The sequence below is a fragment of the Nerophis lumbriciformis genome, linkage group LG02, assembly GCF_033978685.3.
Source record: "Nerophis lumbriciformis linkage group LG02, RoL_Nlum_v2.1, whole genome shotgun sequence".
Classification (NCBI taxonomy): Eukaryota; Metazoa; Chordata; class Actinopteri; order Syngnathiformes; family Syngnathidae; genus Nerophis; species Nerophis lumbriciformis.
In genome coordinates, this window is record NC_084549.2 from 1,445,985 (window position 1) to 1,467,500 (window position 21,516).

The 21,516-nt window shown below is 33.5% G+C and overlaps 1 protein-coding gene across 2 annotated transcripts in view; it reads right to left on the reverse strand.

Moving 5' to 3' along the window:
* Window positions 1–21,516, reverse strand: part of slc16a9b (solute carrier family 16 member 9b) — a 40,008-nt gene that overhangs the window by 8,187 nt on the left and 10,305 nt on the right. For both annotated transcript variants that reach the window (XM_072915329.1, XM_072915330.1), the window contains 2 exons: window positions 11,760–11,903; window positions 6,400–6,495 (listed from right to left, as the gene is read on the reverse strand). In XM_072915329.1, coding sequence (XP_072771430.1) covers window positions 6,400–6,495; window positions 11,760–11,903 — 240 coding nt within the window. The remainder of the gene's footprint in view (window positions 1–6,399; window positions 6,496–11,759; window positions 11,904–21,516) is intronic.

Here is a 21,516-nt window from a genome sequence, read left to right on the forward strand (position 1 = left end):
AATCAACTCACTGAATAATATCCATATGATCTTTATAAGTTTAAGTACACATTCTGATGGTGGAGCCTAACTCTAAAGTGTTTGTGAGTTGTAGTTTGTATTTGTGAATGAATCCAGTGCACAGCTGCAGTAATCAATACAAAAAGGCGACGTGAGTGCGCAATGTTTATATAGGAACTTCTGATCCTAATTCAGACTCCCAAATTAGAGCTCCCGTTTTCTTATTGATTTTATAATGTATATTTGTATAATGTGTGTGTTCTGAAATAGTGACAGAGAATAGAACAAGGATGGACAATTCAACCCTTAACTCAACAATGAGTAGATGAGTGTTATGTGTGTGTATATGTGTAAATAAATGAACACTGAAATTCAAGTATTTATTTTATTTATTTATATATATATATATATGTATATATATATATATATATATATATATATATATATATATATATATATATATATATATATATATATAAATAAAATAAATACTTATGTTTAATATATATATATATATATATATATATATATATGTAATAAAATAAAATAAAAATATATATATATATATAGCTAGAATTCACTGAAAGTCAAGTATTTCTTATATATATATATATATATATATATCTTAACCACGCCCCAACCACGGCCCCCGCCCCACCCCCGACCACGCCCCCCAATCCCCTGAAATCGGAGGTCTCAAGGTTGGCAAGTATGGTAGTAACAGACACCTTCATAACAATATGTAATATGTACAATATACACACTGCAAGTATATATATAATGTAGTAACAGACACCTTCATAACAATATGTAATATGTACAATATACACACTGCAAGTATATATATAATGTAGTAACATACACCTTCATAACAATATGTAATATGTACAATATACACACTGCAAGTATATATATATAATGTAGTAACATACACCTTCATAACAATATATAATATGTACAATATACACACTGCAAGTATATATATAATGTAGTAACAGACACCTTCATAACAATATGTAATATGTACAATATACACACTGCAAGTATATATATAATGTAGTAACAGACACCTTCATAACAATATGTAATATTGTAATTATTATTTTTTGTATAGTTTTGTTTTTACAATCGATTTTTGAAAATTGTGAAACAATTTTGATTCGGAATAAATAAAAATCACGATTTGGCTTTGAATTTTTTTAATAAGCAATAATCATCCATGGCTAACTAATCGACTATTAGAATAATCGTTCTTTGCAGCTCCTCTAACATGTTGTCCAAAGCACAACCAATAGGGGGCGATAATGTATAATATATAATCCATCCATCCATCCATTTACTACCGCTTGTCCCTTGCGGGGTCGCTGGAGCTAATATATAATGATACTTTGTATACAGGTAAAAGCCAGTAAATTAGAATATTTGGAAAAACTTGATTTATTTCAGTAATTGCATTCAAAAGGTGTAACTTGTACATTATATTTATTCATTGCACACAGACTGATGCATTCAAATGTTTATTTCATTTAATTTTGATGATTTGAAGTGGCAACAAATGAAAATCCAAAATTCCGTGTGTCACAAAATTAGAATATTGTGTAAGGCTAATACAAAAAAGGGATTTTTAGAAATGTTGGCCAACTGAAAAGTATGAAAATGAAAAATATGAGCATGTACAATACTCAATACTTGGTTGGAGCTCCTTTTGCCTCAATTACTGCGTTAATGCGGCGTGGCATGGAGTCGATGAGTTTCTGGCACTGCTCAGGTGTTATGAGAGCCCAGGTTGCTCTGATAGTGGCCTTCAACTCTTCTGCGTTTTTGGGTCTGGCATTCTGCATCTTCCTTTTCACAATACCCCACAGATTTTCTATGGGGCTAAGGTCAGGGGAGTTGGCGGGCCAATTTAGAACAGAAATACCATGGTCCGTAAACCAGGCACGGGTAGATTTTGCGCTGTGTGCAGGCGCCAAGTCCTGTTGGAACTTGAAATCTCCATCTCCATAGAGCAGGTCAGCAGCAGGAAGCATGAAGTGCTCTAAAACTTGCTGGTAGACGGCTGCGTTGACCCTGGATCTCAGGAAACAGAGTGGACCGACACCAGCAGATGACATGGCACCCCAAACCATCACCCAACCATGCAAATTTTGCATTTCCTTTGGAAATCGAGGTCTCAGAGTCTGGAGGAAGACAGGAGAGGCACAGGATCCACGTTGCCTGAAGTCTAGTGTAAAGTTTCCACCATCAGTGATGGTTTGGGGTGCCATGTCATCTGCTGGTGTCGGTCCACTCTGTTTCCTGAGATCCAGGGTCAACGCAGCAGTCTACCAGCAAGTTTTAGAGCACTTCATGCTTCCTGCTGCTGACCTGCTCTATGGAGATGGAGATTTCAAGTTCCAACAGGACTTGGCGCCTGCACACAGCGCAAAATCTACCCGTGCCTGGTTTACGGACCATGGTATTTCTGTTCTAAATTGGCCCGCCAACTCCCCTGACCTTAGCCCCATAGAAAATCTGTGGGGTATTGTGAAAAGGAAGATGCAGAATGCCAGACCCAAAAACGCAGAAGAGTTGAAGGCCACTATCAGAGCAACCTGGGCTCTCATAACACCTGAGCAGTGCCAGAAACTCATCGACTCCATGCCACGCCGCATTAACGCAGTAATTGAGGCAAAAGGAGCTCCAACCAAGTATTGAGTATTGTACATGCTCATATTTTTCATTTTCATACTTTTCAGTTGGCCAACATTTCTAAAAATCCCTTTTTTGTATTAGCCTTAAGTAATATTCTAATTTTGTGACACACGGAATTTTGGATTTTCATTTGTTGCCACTTCAAATCATCAAAATTAAATGAAATAAACATTTGAATGCATCAGTCTGTGTGCAATGAATAAATATAATGTACAAGTTACACCTTTTGAATGCAATTACTGAAATAAATCAAGTTTTTCAAAATATTCTAATTTACTGGCTTTTACCTGTAATATATCATGATAATAATAATGATATAATAGATGGATATTGTGCTGTATTCCCATCTGGAGCTGTCGCGTGGAAAATGACCTGAAGATAACCTCACATAAATAAATAAAATGGTTTATTCTGCTATCTCTGAGCGATTGGCTCCCATAACTTCTTGCAGTTCTATTGACGCGGACTTTATCCAGGAAGTAAACGGAGCCCGGGTGACGTCGACGCCTTTTGGCAGCCGGCCACGTTGTAAAGTCGAGCATATTTGGAGCGGATCATAATAACAACAATAAACAAGTCACGGGGCGAGAGTTTAGTGACGCAAAGTCCATTTGGTTCTAAGTGGTGTCCGGCTGATGGACGCCGGCTGGCTTTACGCAAACCAGCGTTTCTGCCAAACATCACTGTTAGAATAATTGTTTCTTAAATCATCACAAAAACTTTGTAGCATTTGAGTGCCCAGTGAGAAGACAAAAGCTGTCTTTGAAACCTACCGAGAAGAAGGCTTCCACTGTGTAAGGGGGAAAGCCACATGAAGGGTTTTCTGTGTTCTTCCATGTATGGTAATCAACAGAAAGATATTGTTCTAACCCAAGGACTTCAAAGCGGAGAGAAGACAGGATCTGCCCAATTTCCAGACGACCTCTTTTTGAACCACCGTATTTTCCGCACCATAAGCCGCCCCGGGTTATAAGCCGCATCTAACTGCGCTAAAGGAATGTCAAAAAAACAGTCAGATAGGTCAGTCAAACTTTAATAATATATTAAAAACCAGCGTGATGTGGGCGCGCATGGAGTCGTATATCAACATGGACGGAGCTGCGTGAAAAAAAGCCACCCGGCCTCTTCGCGTAAACTTCCCTTAACCACTCGCTCATCTTTTCTTCATCCAGCCATCCCTTCGAGTTAGCTTTTATGATGACGCCGGCTGGAAAGGTCTCTTTTGGCAAGGTCTTCCTTTTGAATATCACCATGGGTGGAAGATTCTGGCCATTAGCATGGCAAGCTAGAACCACAGTGAAGGACGACTTCTCATTCCCTGTGGTGCGAATATTCACCGTACGTGCTCCCGTTGTATCCACAGTGCGGTTCACAGGAATATCAAAAGTCAGTGGAACCTCGTCCATGTTGATAATGTTCTCTGGCCGGATCTTTTTTTCAGCTATCTTGTTTTTACAATATGCACGGAAAGTAGCCAGCTTTTCTTGAAAGTCTTTAGGCAGTTGCTGTGAAATAGTAGTCCGTGTGCGGATGGAGAGATTGCGTCTTTTCATGAACCGGAAACCTGTCGCTTAGTAGGAGCCATTTTGTGGTCTTTACAGATGTAAACACACAAAGGAAATGAAACGTAATATCCGCGCGCTTCTTCTTCTTCTACGGGGGCGGGTGGTTGCTTACAGTAGAAGAAGAAGCGCTTCCTGTTCTATGGGGGCGGGTGCTTACCTTGGCGGTTGCTTGCGTAGAAGAAGAAGCACTTCCTCTTCTACGGGGAAAAAAGATGGCGGCTGTTTACCGTAGTTGCGAGACCGAAACTTTATGAAAATGAATCTTAATATTAATCCATATATAAAGCGCACCGGGTTATAAGCCGCACTGTCAGCTTTTGAGTAAATTTGTGGTTTTTAGGTGCGGCTAATAGTGCGGAAAATACGGTATTTTACGACCTCTCCTTTTGATCTGTTCGCTAACCAAAGGCAACGCTGTTTACGACCCACTTCCCTCTGGAAGCAGCAGTGGTCATGTGGTCGGAGAAAGTCCAAATGAAGGAGGAGGAGTACAATCTTTCGCCAGAGCGTGCTGAGATACTGTGCAAGCGTACAGTGTACACTCTTAGAAATAAAAGTGCTAAGTAGAACCATATATGGTTCTTCGGCTCGTCCTCATAGGAGAACCCTTTTTGGCTCCAGGTAGAACCTTTTTATAAAGGTTCCACCTGGAACCCTTTTGGAGGGTTCTACCTAGAACTGTGTGTGTAAGGTTCCACCCAGAACATCCCATGAGAGGTTCTACAAAGAACCCACGCAGGGAGTTCCACTAAGAACCCTTTCGTATTTCAAGGGTTTCATCTAGGACCCACACAGGGAGTTCCACTAAGAACCCTTTTGTATTTCAAGACTTTCTTCTAGAACCCACGCAGGGAGTTCCACTAAGAACCCTTTCGTATTTCAAGGGTTTCATCTAGAACCCACACAGGGAGTTCCACTAAGAACCCTTTTGTATTTCAAGACTTTCATCTAGAACCCACGCAGGGAGTTCCACTAAGAACCCTTTCGTATTTCAAGGGTTTCATCTAGAACCCACACAGGGAGTTCCACTAAGAACCCTTTTGTATTTCAAGACTTTCATCTAGAACCCACGCAGGGAGTTCCACTAAGAACCCTTTCGTATTTCAAGGGTTTCATCTAGAACCCACACAGGGAGTTCCACTAAGAACCCTTTTGTATTTCAAGACTTTCATCTAGAACCCACGCAGGGAGTTCCACTAAGAACCCTTTCGTATTTCAAGGGTTTCATCTAGAACCCACACAGGGAGTTCCACTAAGAACCCTTTCGTTTGTCAAGGGTTTCATCTAGAACCTATGCAGGGAGTTCCACTAAGAACCCTTTCATGTTTCAAGGGTTTCATCTAGAACTCACACAGGGAGTTCCACAAAGAACTCTTTCATGTTTCAAGGGTTTCATCTAGACCTGACACAGGGGGTTCTAAAAACATCCCTTTTCAAAGGTTTTCACCGATAACCGTCTTGTCTTCTGAGGGTTCTATAAAGAACCATATTGTATTCTACAGATCAGTTTAGTTCATATTATATTGTGGTCATTTATCATGTTGACATTGAACAAACATTCAAAACATTTTAATGAGAAAAACATTTATTTAAAGATTATTGGCAAATGTTATCAGGAAGTATGTACCTGGTGACACAGGATCTTACCCATGCTTTCAACAATCCCTGAAGAACTCTTTCTTCCAAAAACGGTTCTCTGGATCAAAATAGTTCTTACTGGAACCCTTAGTGTTAGTGAGAACCCTTTTAAAACCAATTATTCAGAAAAGGGGTTTTAAAGGGTTCTCTGGATCAAAATGGTTCTTACTGGAACCATTAGCGTTACCAAGAACCCTTGAAAAACCCTTTCTTCGGGAAAGGGTTTTTCAGAAGCAAATGGTTCCAGTTAGAACCTCAGCCCTTGTAGAAGAACCCTTATTTCTAAGAGTGTTCAGGCGACTCCTCAAAATTGAATCCAAATTGAATTCTGTCTCTGTTTAATTCTTTGCCTCTTGTCTTGTTTAATAAATGTCATCAGTGTTTGAACCTGACAATCACCACTGCAGTCGTCAGCCCGAGTCCACCCCCTGTCCTGCAGGTTCCTCAAGGTTCTCCCAGCAGCAAACATGAAAGCACGGAGAAGAGTTGGCGAGAGCAGTACCTGTGGTGACGATGCCCAGAGCCAGGCCGCGTCTCTTGTCAAAATACTGGCAGGTGATGGTCAGCGTGGCCGCGTAGACCAGACCGCAACCCAGACCTAGAGCGCAGGAGACAGGACAAACAGGAAGGAGGAATGCTCTTTTAGTTGGAAGTGCAAAGAACAACAGCACGCAAAAAAACATGGCAAATCTCTCCCGAGTGGACTGGTCAGATTTTCTTGGAAGTTCTTTCTTCTCAGTGGTATTCATGCTCAAAGACTTCTTCCATACCATAGCGCAGTGTTTTTAACCTTTTTTGAGCCAAGGCACATTTTTTGCATTGAAAAATGCGGAGGCACACCACCAGCAGAAATCATTAAAAAACTCAGTTGACAGTGAAAAGTCGTTGTCGCAATTGTTGGATATGACTTTAAAGCATAACCAAGCATGCATGACTATAGCTCTTGTCAGAGGTGTGGACTCGAGTCACATGACTTGGACTCGAGTCAGACTCGAGTCATGAATTTGATGACTTTAGACTCGACTTGACAAAATGTAAAAAGGCTTGCAACTCGACTTCGACTTTAACATCAATGACTTGTGACTTCACTTGGACTTGAGCCTTTTGAATTGACATGACTTGACATGACTTGCTACTTTCCCCAAAACCCAAAGATGAAAAAGTTATTCGGGAGCGCTCCGTATTTTTCATTGTGTACTTGTCTATCAGCGTTGCGTGTGTCAGCTGGTGTGCTCTCAGTACAACAGCCAATCAAATTACATCTACTTTGTTTTCATCACACAGCATTCATCCAATCAAATTGCAGGACAACCAACGAAGAAGACATGTCCAAACCACACGCCAGTGAACAAAAAATGATACCTAAAATAATTTCGTTTGGGTATAAAAATTACGAGGTGGTCAACACAAAACGGTTTGCAGTATGCAACACATGCGGTTCCAAAATGACTGATGGAGAGGCAACAACTTCCAACTTCGTCCGGCATTTGAAGTTGCACAAAGAACGGTAAGTTTTGAATGTAAGATAACGTTTATTGGCTAAGTAACGTGACTTTTATTTGCTGTGTAGTTCAATCAGTGAGGCTGTAAACTCACTGCTAACGTTATAACGTTATTGCAAACACGGGAATCTGTTGCAGTTCACTACCTTATTCATACTTTTTGTTCAGTGATTTTTTTCAAGCAGGGTTACGTTAGTCAATATATCACACGTAACGTTAGACGGCGGTCAGCAGCACCGCGTATTTTAGCCACCTAAAAAAAGACAAAAATAGTCAAATAAAGGTCAGTTAAAATGTATACTATATTATGAATATGTGTACCGTTTTAGCTAGCTTTCTGACATACTGTTGGTTGTTTACCTCAGTGGTCCCCAACCACCGGGCCGCGGCCCGCTACTGGTCCGTGGATCGATTGGTATCGGGCCGCACAAGAAATAAAAAATTTTTTGTCTTTTTTTAATTAAATCAACATAAAAAACACAAGATACACTTACAAGTAGTGCACCAACCCAAAACAACTCTCTCCCCCCTTTTGTTCTGGGCATTGAACATGAAGACTCTTCCTTCACTGTTCCGAGTGGCCATGAGAGTCTTGGCAGTGCCTGCCTCCAGTGCTCCAGTGGAGCGAGTTTTCAGCCATGGTGGCATCATACTACGCCCCCATCGTGCACAAATGACTGACAGACTCTTGGCTAATTTGGTCTTTTGCAGATGCAATGCAGCATAGGGCCCTGACATATAAAAAGTACAACTTTTTTGTTATGTTCACGTATATGTCATGTTTTTTCAATGTTAACACTTTTGTACAAATAAGTACATTTGCACTTTATTTTTCAATGTGTTTGTTCTGTAAAGGAATGAGTTAATGTTTAAAATGACTGGTTAATAGTGCTATTATAAAGTGCAATGTCAGCACAATTTTCTTTCCTGCAATTTAAAATGCACTTGTTTTAATAAATAAATACAGCGTTTGAAAAGCATACACAATCTGTGTTAATATATTAGTCTGTGGTTAAAAGGACTTGAAAGGACTCGAAACTCAAAATGCAGGACTTAGGACTTGACTCGAGACTTTCCAGTCTTGACTTCGGACTTGACTCGGGGCTTGCCTGTCTTGACTCGGGACTTGACTCGGACTTGAGGGCAAAGACTTGAGACTTACTTGTGACTTGCAAAACAATGACTTGGTCCCACCTCTGGCTCTTGTCTCAAAGTAGGTGTACTGTCACCACCTGTCACATCACACCCTGACTTATTTGCTGTTTTCCAGTGTGTAGTGTTTTACTTCTTGTCTTGCGCTCCTATTTTGGTGGCTTTTTCTCTTTTTTTTTGGTATTTTCCTGTAGCAGTTTCATGTCTTCCTTTGAGCGATATTTCCCGCATCTACTTTGTTTTAGCCATCAACAATATTTCCGTTGTTTTTATCCTTCTTTGTGGGGACATTGTTGATTGTCATGTCATGTTCGGATGTACTTTGTGTACGCCGTCTTTGCTCCGCAGTAAGTCTTTGCTGTCGTCCAGCATTCTGTTTTTGTTTACTTTGTGGCCAGTTCAGTTTTTGTTTAGTTTTCCATAGCCTTCCCTACGCTTCAATGCCTTTTCTTAGGGGCACTCACCTTTTGTTTATTTTTGGTTTAAGCATTAGATACCTTTTTACCTGCTTGCTGTTTTCCAGTGTGTAGTGTTTTAGTTCTTGTCTTGCGCTCCTATTTTGGTGGCTTTTTCTCTTTTTTTTTGGTATTTTCCTGTAGCAGTTTCATGTCTTCCTTTGAGCGATATTTCCCGCATCTACTTTGTTTTAGCCATCAAGAATATTTCCGTTGTTTTTATCCTTCTTTGTGGGGACATTGTTGATTGTCATGTCATGTTCGGATGTACTTTGTGTACGCCGTCTTTGCTCCGCAGTAAGTCTTTGCTGTCGTCCAGCATTCTGTTTTTGTTTACTTTGTAGCCAGTTCAGTTTTTGTTTAGTTTTCCATAGTCTTCCCTACGCTTCAATGCCTTTTCTTAGGGGCACTCACCTTTTGTTTATTTTTGGTTTAAGCATTAGATACCTTTTTACCTGCACACTGCCCCCTGCTGTTACAAAGCAATTAGCTACCTGCTGCCACCTACTGATATGGAAGAGTATTACACGGTTAGTTTGCCGAGCTCTAGACAGCACAGACACTCAACAACGGCATATTATTTGCGGATTATAATAACTGGTTTGCAAAAAATATTTTTAACCCAAATAGGTGAAATTACTAAGGCTGAAACGACGCGTCGACGTAGTCGATGTCATCGGTTACGTAAATACGTCGACGCCGTTTTTGTGCGTCGGCGCGTCGTATATTTACGTCACACTACTGTCATGGCGGAGCGCAAAGCAGACGATGCGAGCGAGGGGAAAAAAGCACGCCAAAAGTCGTCAAAAGTGTGGGAGTATTTTAATAAACGGCCTAATAAAGTTGTTGTATGCACACTGTGTCGAGCGGAAATGGCCTATCATAGCAGCACAACGGCTATGAACGAACATTTGAAAAGAAAACACCCGACAGCGTTCTTGCCATCACCATCAACTAGTCAATCGTCCGCGTGAGTATACGTTGTAATCATTACACAAAAACATGAATGTGTCATTTGTATCTGCGTTGTAAATTCATAAACTAAAGCACCGTTTCGCTCTGAGAGGCGCGTTTGGCGTGCCTGTTCAGTGTTTACAAAGACGCGCTCCTCTTTAACGCTGTGGAGAGGCGGCGGCGGCGAGCGAGCGGCGAGGCGGGGCGCGCCGGGAGCGACGCCGCAATCGTGCCCAGGTGCGCGATCCGCGCACGATCATCCAATCTCCTCTCGCTGAAGAGAAGGGGAGCAGCAGAGAGAGTGGGAAGAGAGACTGGAAGGAGCCAGAGTGAAGCTGACGTGGAGCGAGAGAGGAGGAGAGCCAGAGACAGAGGACGACGAGCGAGCGAGGAAAGAAAGAGAAAAGAGTTGGAAGAGAAAAGACTTTGTGTAAAATTAAAAGATTGTAAACCTGGCAAAGCCGTCTGGCGTTCAGTCTGTCGGTCCTGAAAGAACCCCACGGCACAAGACGTGTCACAAACGCTAACGTTAATTAGTTGTGCAAATACCTTTTACAACATTAACAGTTACATATACTATGTACAAACCAACAATTCACTTTCACTTTAATCATACTATCATTGTTGTGTTATTAAGCAAAATAAGCAATACTTTTACTTTTGTTGAAATGTTTACACTGTTACAGAATATTTCCGTTTTGCACTTTTTTGTATTGGATGTTTACTTTTATATTTGCACATTAAAAAGCAAATAAGCTACTTTTAATTTTGTTAAATGTTAAACGTTTTAAATGTTTACATTGTTACAGAATATTTTGTCATGTTGTTGTCAATGTTGACTTGAGTGGCCATACTTTTTTTTTTGTAAATAAAAGCCATGCCTTTTGAAAAAACTGGCCTACATTTATTTTTTCCTCTTCATTTTAAATTAAAAAAAAAATCGGTAAAAGGAAAAATAATCTATAGATTAATCGAAAAAAATAATCTATAGATTAACCGATTAATTGAAAAAAATAATCTATAGATTAATCGATAGAAAAATAATCGTTAGCTGCAGCCCTAGAAATTACATAATCTCCCACGGCACACCAGACTGTATCTCACGGCACACTAGTGTGCCGTGCGGCACAATGGTTGAAAAACACTGACATATGGCACTGGTCATATCTCCATGTCATGTTCGGATGTACTTTGTGTACGCCGTCTTTGCTCCACAGTAAGTCTTTGCTGTCGTCCAGCATTCTGTTTTTGTTTACTTTGTAGCCAGTTCAGTTTTCCATAGCCTTCCCTACGCTTCAATGCCTTTTCTTAGGGGCACTCACCTTTTGTTTATTTTTGGTTTAAGCATTAGATACCTTTTTACCTGCACACTGCCCCCTGCTGCCACCTACTGATATGAAAGAGTATTACACGGTTACTCTGCCGAGCTCTAGACAGCACAGACACTCAACAACAACACATCATTTGCAGACTATAATTACTGCTTTGCAAAAAATATTGCAGCGTACGTACACCCCTCCCGCCACAATAAAAGAGGCCTTAGGTAGATGTCTAAAAATAAAGGAGTGGTCTTCAAATATTCATGGCGTCCACTGGTGCTTCCTTCAGCCACAACATTAGGTACAGTCAGAAAAAGTTCCCAGCATTAAAAGTGATCTCTCACTCTTGTGTTGTGAAGCAATTGGACATGACTAATGCTAATGCTAATGCTTCTTATCCAACTTTCAAAGGATAAGAAGCTTATGCGACTCACATGAGCATCATCATCATCATCATCATCATCATCATCAAACGCTTACCCACGACGATCCCGTAGGAGAAGATGAGGAAGTGGACGCTGGGAGCGAAGGCGCTGAGCATCAGGCCGCCGGCCACCATCACGCCGCTGAAGATGGTGACGGGGCGAGCGCCAAAGTTGTCCACGCAGGCGCTGCAGATGGGACCTGGAGGAGGAGACAAAATGTCGGGACGTTTTGTGAGCGACACCTCATTTAGGCTCTTCATGACACGTGTCCAATAAGACCACCAGGACCCAGGACACATGTCCAATAAGACCACCAGGACCAAGGACAAGTGTCCAATAAGACCACTGTCCAATAAGACCACCAAGACCCAGGACACATGTCCAAAAAGACCACCAGGACCGAGGACACGTGTCCAATAAGACCACCAAGACCCAGGACCCGTGTGCAATAAGACTAAGGCTGCAGCTAACGATTATTTTTCTATCGATTAATCTATAGATTATTTTTTCGATTAATCGGTTAATCTATAGATTATTATTTTTTTCGATTAATCTATAGATTATTTTTCCTTTTACCGATTTTTTTTTAAATTTAAAATGAAGATGAAAAAATAAATTTAGGCCAGTTTTTTCAAAAGGCATGACTTATTTACAAAAAAAAAAAAAGTATGGCCACTCAGTCAACATTGACAACAACATGACAAAATATTCTGTAACAATGTAAACATTTAAAACTTTTAACATTTAACAAAATTAAAAGTAGCTTATTTGCTTTTTAATGTGCAAATATAAAAGTAAACATCCAGTGCAAATCTTAATATTCTGCAATAGTATAAGCATTTCTAAAGTAAAAGTATTGCTTATTTTGCTTTAAAATGTGCAAAAATAAAGATAAACATCCAATACAAAAAAGTGCAAAAGGAAATATTCTGTAACAAGTGTAAACATTTCAACAAAAGTAAAAGTATTGCTTATTTTGCTTAATAACACAACAATGATAGTATGATTAAAGTGAAAGTTAATTGTTGGTTTGTACATAGTATATGTAACTGTTAATGTTGTAAAAGGTATTTGCACAACTAATTAACGTTAGCGTCTTTGTAAACACTGAACAGGCACGCCAAACGCGCCTCTCAGAGCGAAACGGTGTTTTAGTTTATGAATTTACAACGCAGATACAAATGACACATTCATGTTTTTGTGTAATGATGACAACGTATACTCACGCGGACGACTGACTAGTTGATGGTGATGGCAAGAACGCTGTCGGGTGTTTTCTTTTCAAATGTTCCTTCATAGCCGTTGTGCTGCTATGATAGGCCATTTCCGCTCGACACAGTGTGCATACAACAACTGTCAAGTGTTTGGCTTTTTTCGCTGTGCTTATCCCACACTTGAAGGGATGTACCAATGCTGAATGTGGCTTCTGGATTTCACTCAAAAGACCAGACCGTAGTTACTTTTTACTTTTATTTTCCTTTAGTTTGCAACAGTTTTTCCAACGAAGAAACAGCTTCTTTTTTTCTTCTTTAGTCTTTTTAGCAGTCTTTAGCAGTGTTAGTAGACTTTAGTTTCTTTAGCTGTCATTAGCTGTCTTTAGTAGCCTTTAGTAGCCTTTAGCTTCTTTAGTAGGTGAAAAACCTTTAAGGACAAAACACCACAAGATTAACATGCTGTAAAAAATCAATCAATTATCAATCCCATAATTTACAATTATTAATTATAGCACTTTGGCTACCCCTGTGGTAAATTTTAAATGTGCTTTATAAATAAAGTTGATTTGATTTGATTTGATTAGGCAATCAAACTCTTAACCATTAAACAAGTGCAAGAAAATGGACACATCTTTTCCCTTTAAGTTAAAACAGATTTTAAATAAATTGTCTCAACATAAATGCACCAAGATACATATAAAATACATTTAAACCCAGAAACACAATAGATAAATGCAACAGAAAACCCAATATGCAAATACATAAATACCTAACCAATTAACCACCTATTTAGATACATATTTAAAATCCATATTCAATATAAATATATTATTAAATTAGCAGTGAAACACTCAATCTTAAACGCTGTCTACTGGTAGAAAAATGCCCCTTTTTCTATGCCCTCACCAGCAGCCAATGATCCAACACACTTAAATCCAACACTTGAAGTTGAGCGACTTCACCCTCCTGATGAAGCAAACTGCTCCAACATTTATCAAACTAAGCAAAGAATATCAACACTAAACAACAGTTACACAAAACACCGTGTGTATTTAGCCTCCAGACTAAGCACGCTACATGCCTTAAATAAGACCACCAGGACCGAGGACACGTGTCCAATAAGACCACCAAGACCAAGGACACGTCGGCCTGCTCAGGATCACCTGAGTCAGTCCTGCTGAGGCTGAAATGTCAGCCATGTTGGCCTTCATGTTTGCTTTCATCTTTATCTTTTTGAATCTTTTTGAATCATATTCGCTGCAGCTAATGTTTTTCTTCCTGTTTAATGTTTATGTTATTTAAAAAATATTAATTGCATCTAATGGTTTTATTCAAACTACAAATTCCTGTCTCATGTTTATGGTCTTTAAAAAAATATGTTGGATCCACTATGGACTGGACTCTCACTATTATGTTAGATCCACTATGGACTGGACTCTCACACTATTATGTTAGATCCACTATGGACTGGACTCTCACACTATTATGTTAGATCCACTATGGACTGGACTCTCACTATTATTTTAGATCCACTATGGACTGGACTCTCATACTATTATGTTAGATCCACTATGGACTGGACTCTCTCACTATTATGTTAGATCCACTATGGACTGGACTCTCTCACTATTATGTTAGATCCATTATGAAATGGACTCACTATTATGTTAGATCCACTATGGACTGGACTCTCTCACTATTATGTTAGATCCACTATGGACTGGACTCTCACTATTATGTTAGATCCACTATGGACTGGACTCTCACACTATTATGTTAGATCCACTATGGACTGGACTCTCACACTATTATGTTAGATCTACTATGGACTGGACTCTCTCACTATTATGTTAGATCCACTATGGACTGGACTCTCACACTATTATGTTAGATCCACTATGGACTGGACTCTCACTATTATGTTAGGTCCACTATGGACTGGACTCTCACTATTATGTTAGATCCACTATGGACTGGACTCTCACTATTATGTTAGATCCACTATGGACTGAACTCTCACACTATTATGTTAGATCCACTATGGACTGGACTCTCACTATTATGTTAGATCCACTATGGACTGGACTCTCACACTATTATGTTAGATCCACTATGGACTGGACTCTCACACTATTATGTTAGATCCACTATGGACTGGACTCTCACACTATTATGTTGGATCCACTATGGACTGGACTCTCACTATTATGTTAGATCCACTATGGACTAGACTCTCACACTATTATGTTAGATCCACTATGGACTGGACTCTCACTATTATGTTAGATCCACTATGGACTGGACTCTCACACTATTATGTTAGATCCACTATGGACTGGACTCTTACTATTATGTTGGATCCACTATGGACTGGACTCTCACAATATTATGTCAGACCCACTCGACATCCATTGCTTTCGGTCTCCCCTAGAGGGGGGTGGGGGGTTACCCACATATGCGGTCCTCTCCAAGGTTTCTCATAGTCATTCACATCGACGTCCCACTGGGGTGAGTTTTTCCTTGCCCTTATGTGGGCTTTGTACCGAGGATGTCGTTGTGGCTTGTGCAGCCCTTTGAGACACTTGTGATTTAGGGCTATATAAATAAACATTGATTGATGATTGATTGATTGATAGTTGTAGTTAATGTTTCATTCTAACTACAACTTCCTGTTTACTACTAGAAATATCTACCTGAATATTCAATGAAAGGCCAGTATTATTCCAAAAACATTCACATAGTTAGAATCAAATAAAAAAGAATTAAAACAGAAACAATGTATCCCACCAGGCATTGTATTGTCTTCGAGCGCTGTCACTCTACTAGTTCCATCCAGTCACAAATATGTCAAAATATTGAAGGAGACACCCAATAAGTGTTTAGACTTTTTTGTTAATATTACTAAATTATAATTATTTGTAATAGTGACAAATAATAAATCATGTTTACATAATTGCATTAAAATAATGTTTTTAATGTGTTTAAAGGTAATATGTATAACAATAGAAAATATTAATGTCATAAAAATAATCTTTATTCTTATTCAAAAAATATTTTCTTTATTTCTGAAGTAATTGTATAATAATTAATCATAGCTTTTTAACTCATGTATTTTCAACTTTTAGTTTTAAAACATGTAAACTATGACACAATTTTAAAAAAATATTAAAGTTGTAATAATTGATTTGTGTTGTACTATTGTACAATATGTGTCAAAATGTAATAGGGCTTTTTACAATTAACAATTTAAAAAAAATGTTAAATGTAAAAATATTTGGTTTCATTTAATATGGATAAAGTGTTTTTTTTAATTAAATTAAAACAAATATAGAAAGTGATTGTATTTTATTAAAACACTAAAAACAGTATAGTTTATATTGTTTTAAAGCAAAAACTAAAAGTAAAGTTTTGACTTAAAACATTTTTTTTTAATTTTTTTTAAAGTTTTTTTAATTTTTGTAAAAAATTTTAAATTTTTTAATTTTTTTTAAAAAATTTAAATATTTTTAATTTTTTTTAATTTTTTAAACTTTTTTTTAAACTTTTTTTTAACTTTTTTTTAACTTTTTAAAAATTTTTTACCCTAACCGTAATCTTAACCCTAACCCTAACCCTAAAATTTGTTTTTAAATTGTTTAAAAAAATTAAAAACATTTAAAATTGTTTTAAATTGTTTTAAAAAAAATTACAAATTAAAAAAAAGTTTAAAACATTTTACAAATAAAAAAAAATAAAAAAAATAAAAACATTTAAAAACATTTTTTTAAAAGTACAATAGTTTTAAAAACAATTGGGCAAAAATATATTGTTTATGATGTAATAATACAAATTTATAAAAGATAACTTCTGAAGTAATTGTATAATAATTAATCATAGCTTTTTAACTCATGTATTTTCAACTTTTAGTTTTAAAACATGTAAACTATGACACAATTTTAAAAAAATATTAAAGTTGTAATAATTGATTTGTGTTGTACTATTGTACAATATGTGTCAAAATGTAATAGGGCTTTTTACAATTAACAATTAAAAAAAAAAAGTTAAATGTAAAAATATTTGGTTTCATTTAATATGGATAAAGTCTTTTTTTTTAATTAAATTAAAACAAATATAGAAAGTGATTGTATTTTATTAAAACACTAAAAACAGTATAGTTTATATTGTTTTAAAGCAAAAACTAAAAGTAAAGTTTTAACTTAAAACATTTTTTTTTAAATTTTTTTTAAAAAAAAATTTAATTTTTGTAAAAATGTTAACTTTTTTTAAAAAATTTAAAAAATTTTAAATTTTTAAATATTTTTAAAAAATTTAAATTTTTTAAATTTTTTTAACTTTTTTTTAACTTTTTTAACTTTTTTAACTTTTTTAAAAACTTTTTTTTAACTTTTTTAAAAAAATGTTACCCTAACCCTAACCCTAATCTTAACCCTAACCCTAACCCTAATCTTAACCCTAACCCTAACCCTAACCCTAACCCTAATCTTAACCCTAACCCTAACCCTAACCCTAAAAAAAATGTTAATTGTTAAAATTGTTTAAAAAAATTAAAAACATTTAAAATTGTTTTAAATTGTTTTAAAAAAAAATACAAATTAAAAAAAAGTTTAAAACATTTTACAAATAAAAAAAAATAAAAAAATAAAAACATTTAAAAACATTTTTTTTAAAGTACAATAGTTTTAAAAACAATTGGGCAAAAATATATTGTTTATGATGTAATAATACAAATTTATAAAAGATAACTTCTGAAGTAATTGTATAATAATTAATCATAGCTTTTTAACTCATGTATTTTCAACTTTTAGTTTTAAAACATGTAAACTATGACACAATTATAAAACAAATATTAAAGTTGTAATAATTGATTTGTGTTGTACTATTGTACAATATGTGTCAAAATGTAACAGGGCTTTTTACAATTAACACTTAAAAAAAAAAAGTTTAATGTAAAAATATTTGGTTTCATTTAATATGGATAAAGTCTTTTTTTTTTTATTAAATTAAAACAAATATAGAAAGTGATTGTCCATCCATCCATCCATGGATGAAAGTGATTGTATTTTATTAATACACTAAAAACAGTATAGTTTATATTGTTTTAAAGCAAAAACTAAAAGTAAAGTTTTAACTTAAAACATTTTTTTTAAAGTTTTTTTAAAGTTTTTTTAATTTTTGTAAAAATTTTAACTTTTTAAAAAAAATGTAAAAAAAAATTTAAATTTTTAAATATTTTTAAATTTTTTAACTTTTTTTTTAAACTTTTTTTTTTAACTTTTTTTAACTTTCTTTTAACTTTTTAAAAAAATTTTTACCCTAACCCTAACCCTAATCTTAACCCTAACCCTAATCTTAACCCTAACCCTAACCCTAACCCTAATCTTAACCCTAACCCTAACCCTAAAAAAAATGTTAATTGTTAAAATTGTTTAAAAAAATTAAAAACATTTAAAATTGTTTTAAATTGTTTTAAAAAAATTTACAAATTAAAAAAAAGTTTAAAACATTTTACAAATTAAAAAAAATAAAAAAATTTAAAAACATTTTTTAAAAAGTACAATAGTTTTAAAAACCATCCATCCATCCATTTTCTACCGCTTATTCCCTTTGGGGTCGCGGGGGCGCTGGAGCCTATCTCAGCTACAATCGGGCGGAAGGCGGGGTACACCCTGGACAAGTCACCACCTCAATAATTAATCATAGCTTTTTAACTCATGTATTTTCAACTTTTAGTTTTAAAACATGTAAACTATGACACAATTTTAAAAAAAATATTAAAGTTGTAATAATTGATTTGTGTTGTACTATTGTACATTATGTGTCAAAATGTAATAGGGCTTTTTACAATTAACAATTTAAAAGAAAAAGTTAAATGTAAAAATATTTGGTTTCATTTAATATGAAAAAAGTGTTTTTTTTAATTAAATTAAAACAAATATAGAAAGTGATTGTATTTTATTAAAACACTAAAAACAGTATAGTTTATATTGTTTTAAAGCAAAAACAAAAAGTAAAGTTTTAACTTAAAACATTTTTTTTAATTTTTTTTAATTTTTTTTAATTTTTTTTAATTTTTTTTAATTTTTGTAAAAATGTTAACTTTTTTTTAAATTTTTAATTTTTTTTTTAATTTTTAAATATTTTTAAATATTTTAAATTTTAAATGTTTTTTTAACTTTTTTAAACTTTTTTTAAACTTTTTAAAAAAAAAATTACCCTAACCCTAATCTTAACCCTAACCCTAACCCTAACCCTAATCTTAACCCTAACCCTAACCCTAATCTTAACCCTAACCCTAACCCTAAAAAAAATGTTAATTGTTAAAATTGTTTAAAAAAATTAAAAACATTTAAAATTGTTTTAAATTGTTTTAAAAAAATTTACAAATTAAAAAAAAGTTTAAAACATTTTACAAATAAAAAAAAATAAAAAAAATAAAAACATTTAAAAACATTTTTTAAAAAGTACAATAGTTTTAAAAACAATTGGGCAAAAATATATTGTTTATGATGTAATAATACAAATTTATAAAAGATAACTTCTGAAGTAATTGTATAATAATTAATCATAGCTTTTTAACTCATGTATTTTCAACTTTTAGTTTTAAAACATGTAAACTATGACACAATTTTAAAAAAATATTAAAGTTGTAATAATTGATTTGTGTTGTACTATTGTACATTATGTGTCAAAATGTAATAGGGCTTTTTACAATTAACAATTTAAAAGAAAAAGTTAAATGTAAAAATATTTGGTTTCATTTAATATGAATAAAGTGTTTTTTTTTTATTAAATTAAAACAAATATAGAAAGTGATTGTATTTTATTAAAACACTAAAAACAGTATAGTTTATATTGTTTTAAAGCAAAAACTAAAAGTAAAGTTTTAACTTAAAACATTTTTTTAAAGTTTTTTTTTAGTTTTTTTTTATTTTTTTTAAATTTTTGTAAAATTTTAAACTTTTTTTTTTTTTAAATTAAAATTTTCAAATATTTTTAAATTTTTTAAATTTTTTAAACTTTTTTTAAAACTTTTTTTTAACTTTTTTTTAACTTTTTAAAATTTTTTTACCCTAACCGTAATCTTAACCCTAACCCTAACCCTAATCTTAACCCTAACCCTATCCCTAATCTTAACCCTAACCCTAACCCTAAAAATTTTTAAAAAATTGTTTAAAAAAATTAAAAACATTTAAAATTGTTTTAAATTGTTTTAAAAAAAATTACAAATTAAAAAAAAGTTTAAAACATTTTACAAATAAAAAAAAATTAAAAAAATAAAAACATTTAAAAACATTTTTTTAAAAGTACAATAGTTTTAAAAACAATTGGGCAAAAATATATTGTTTATGATGTAATAATACAAATTTATAAAAGATAACTTCTGAAGTAATTGTATAATAATTAATCATAGCTTTTTAACTCGTGTATTTTCAACTTTTAGTTTTAAAACATGTAAACTATGACGCAATTTTAAAAAAAATATTAAAGTTGTAATAATTGATTTGTGTTGTACTATTGTACATTATGTGTCAAAATGTAATAGGGCTTTTTACAATTAACAATTAAAAAAAAAAGTTAAATGTAAAAATATTTGGTTTCATTTAATATGAATAAAGTGTTTTTTTTAAATTAAATTAAAACAAATATAGAAAGTGATTGTATTTTATTAAAACACTAAAAACAGTATAGTTTATATTGTTTTAAAGCAAAAACTAAAAGTAAAGTTTTAACTTAAAACATTTTTTTAAAAGTTTTTTTAAAGTTTTTTTAAGTTTTTTTTAATTTTTGTAAAATTTTTAACTTTTTTTTTTTTTTAATTAAAATTTTCAAAAAATTTTAAATTTTTTAAATTTTTTAAACTTTTTTTCAAACTTTTTTTTAACTTTTTTTAAACTTTTTTTTAACTTTTTTTTAACTTTTTTTTAACTTTTTTTTAACTTTTTTTTAACTTTTTTTTAACTTTTTTTAAACTTTTTAAATTTTTTTTACCCTAACCGTAATCTTAACCCTAACCCTAATCCTAATCTTAACCCTAACCCTATCCCTAATCTTAAACCCTAACCCTAACCCTAAAAAATTTTTAAAAATTGTTTAAAAAAATTAAAAACATTTAAAATTGTTTTAAATTTTTTTTAAAAAAAATACAAATTAAAAAAAAGTTTAAAACATTTGACAAATAAAAAAAAATAAAAAAAATACAATAAATATTTGGTTTCATTTAATATGAATAAAGTGTTTTTTTTAAATTAAATTAAAACAAATATAGAAAGTGATTGTATTTTATTAAAACACTAAAAACAGTATAGTTTATATTGTTTTAAAGCAAAAACTAAAATTTTTTAATTTTTTTTAAAGTTTTTTTAATTTTTTTTTATTTTTGTAAAAATTTTAATTTTTTAAAAAAAAATTAAAAAATTTTTAAAAAAATTTAAAAAAAAATTAAAAAAATTTAAAAAAAATTTAAAATTTTTTTTAAAAAATTTAAATTTTTAAATATTTTTAAATTTTTTTAAATTTTTTTTAACTTTTGTTAACTTTTTAAACTTTTTTTTAACTTTTTTTAAAACTTTTTTTAACTTTTAATTTTTTTTACCCTAA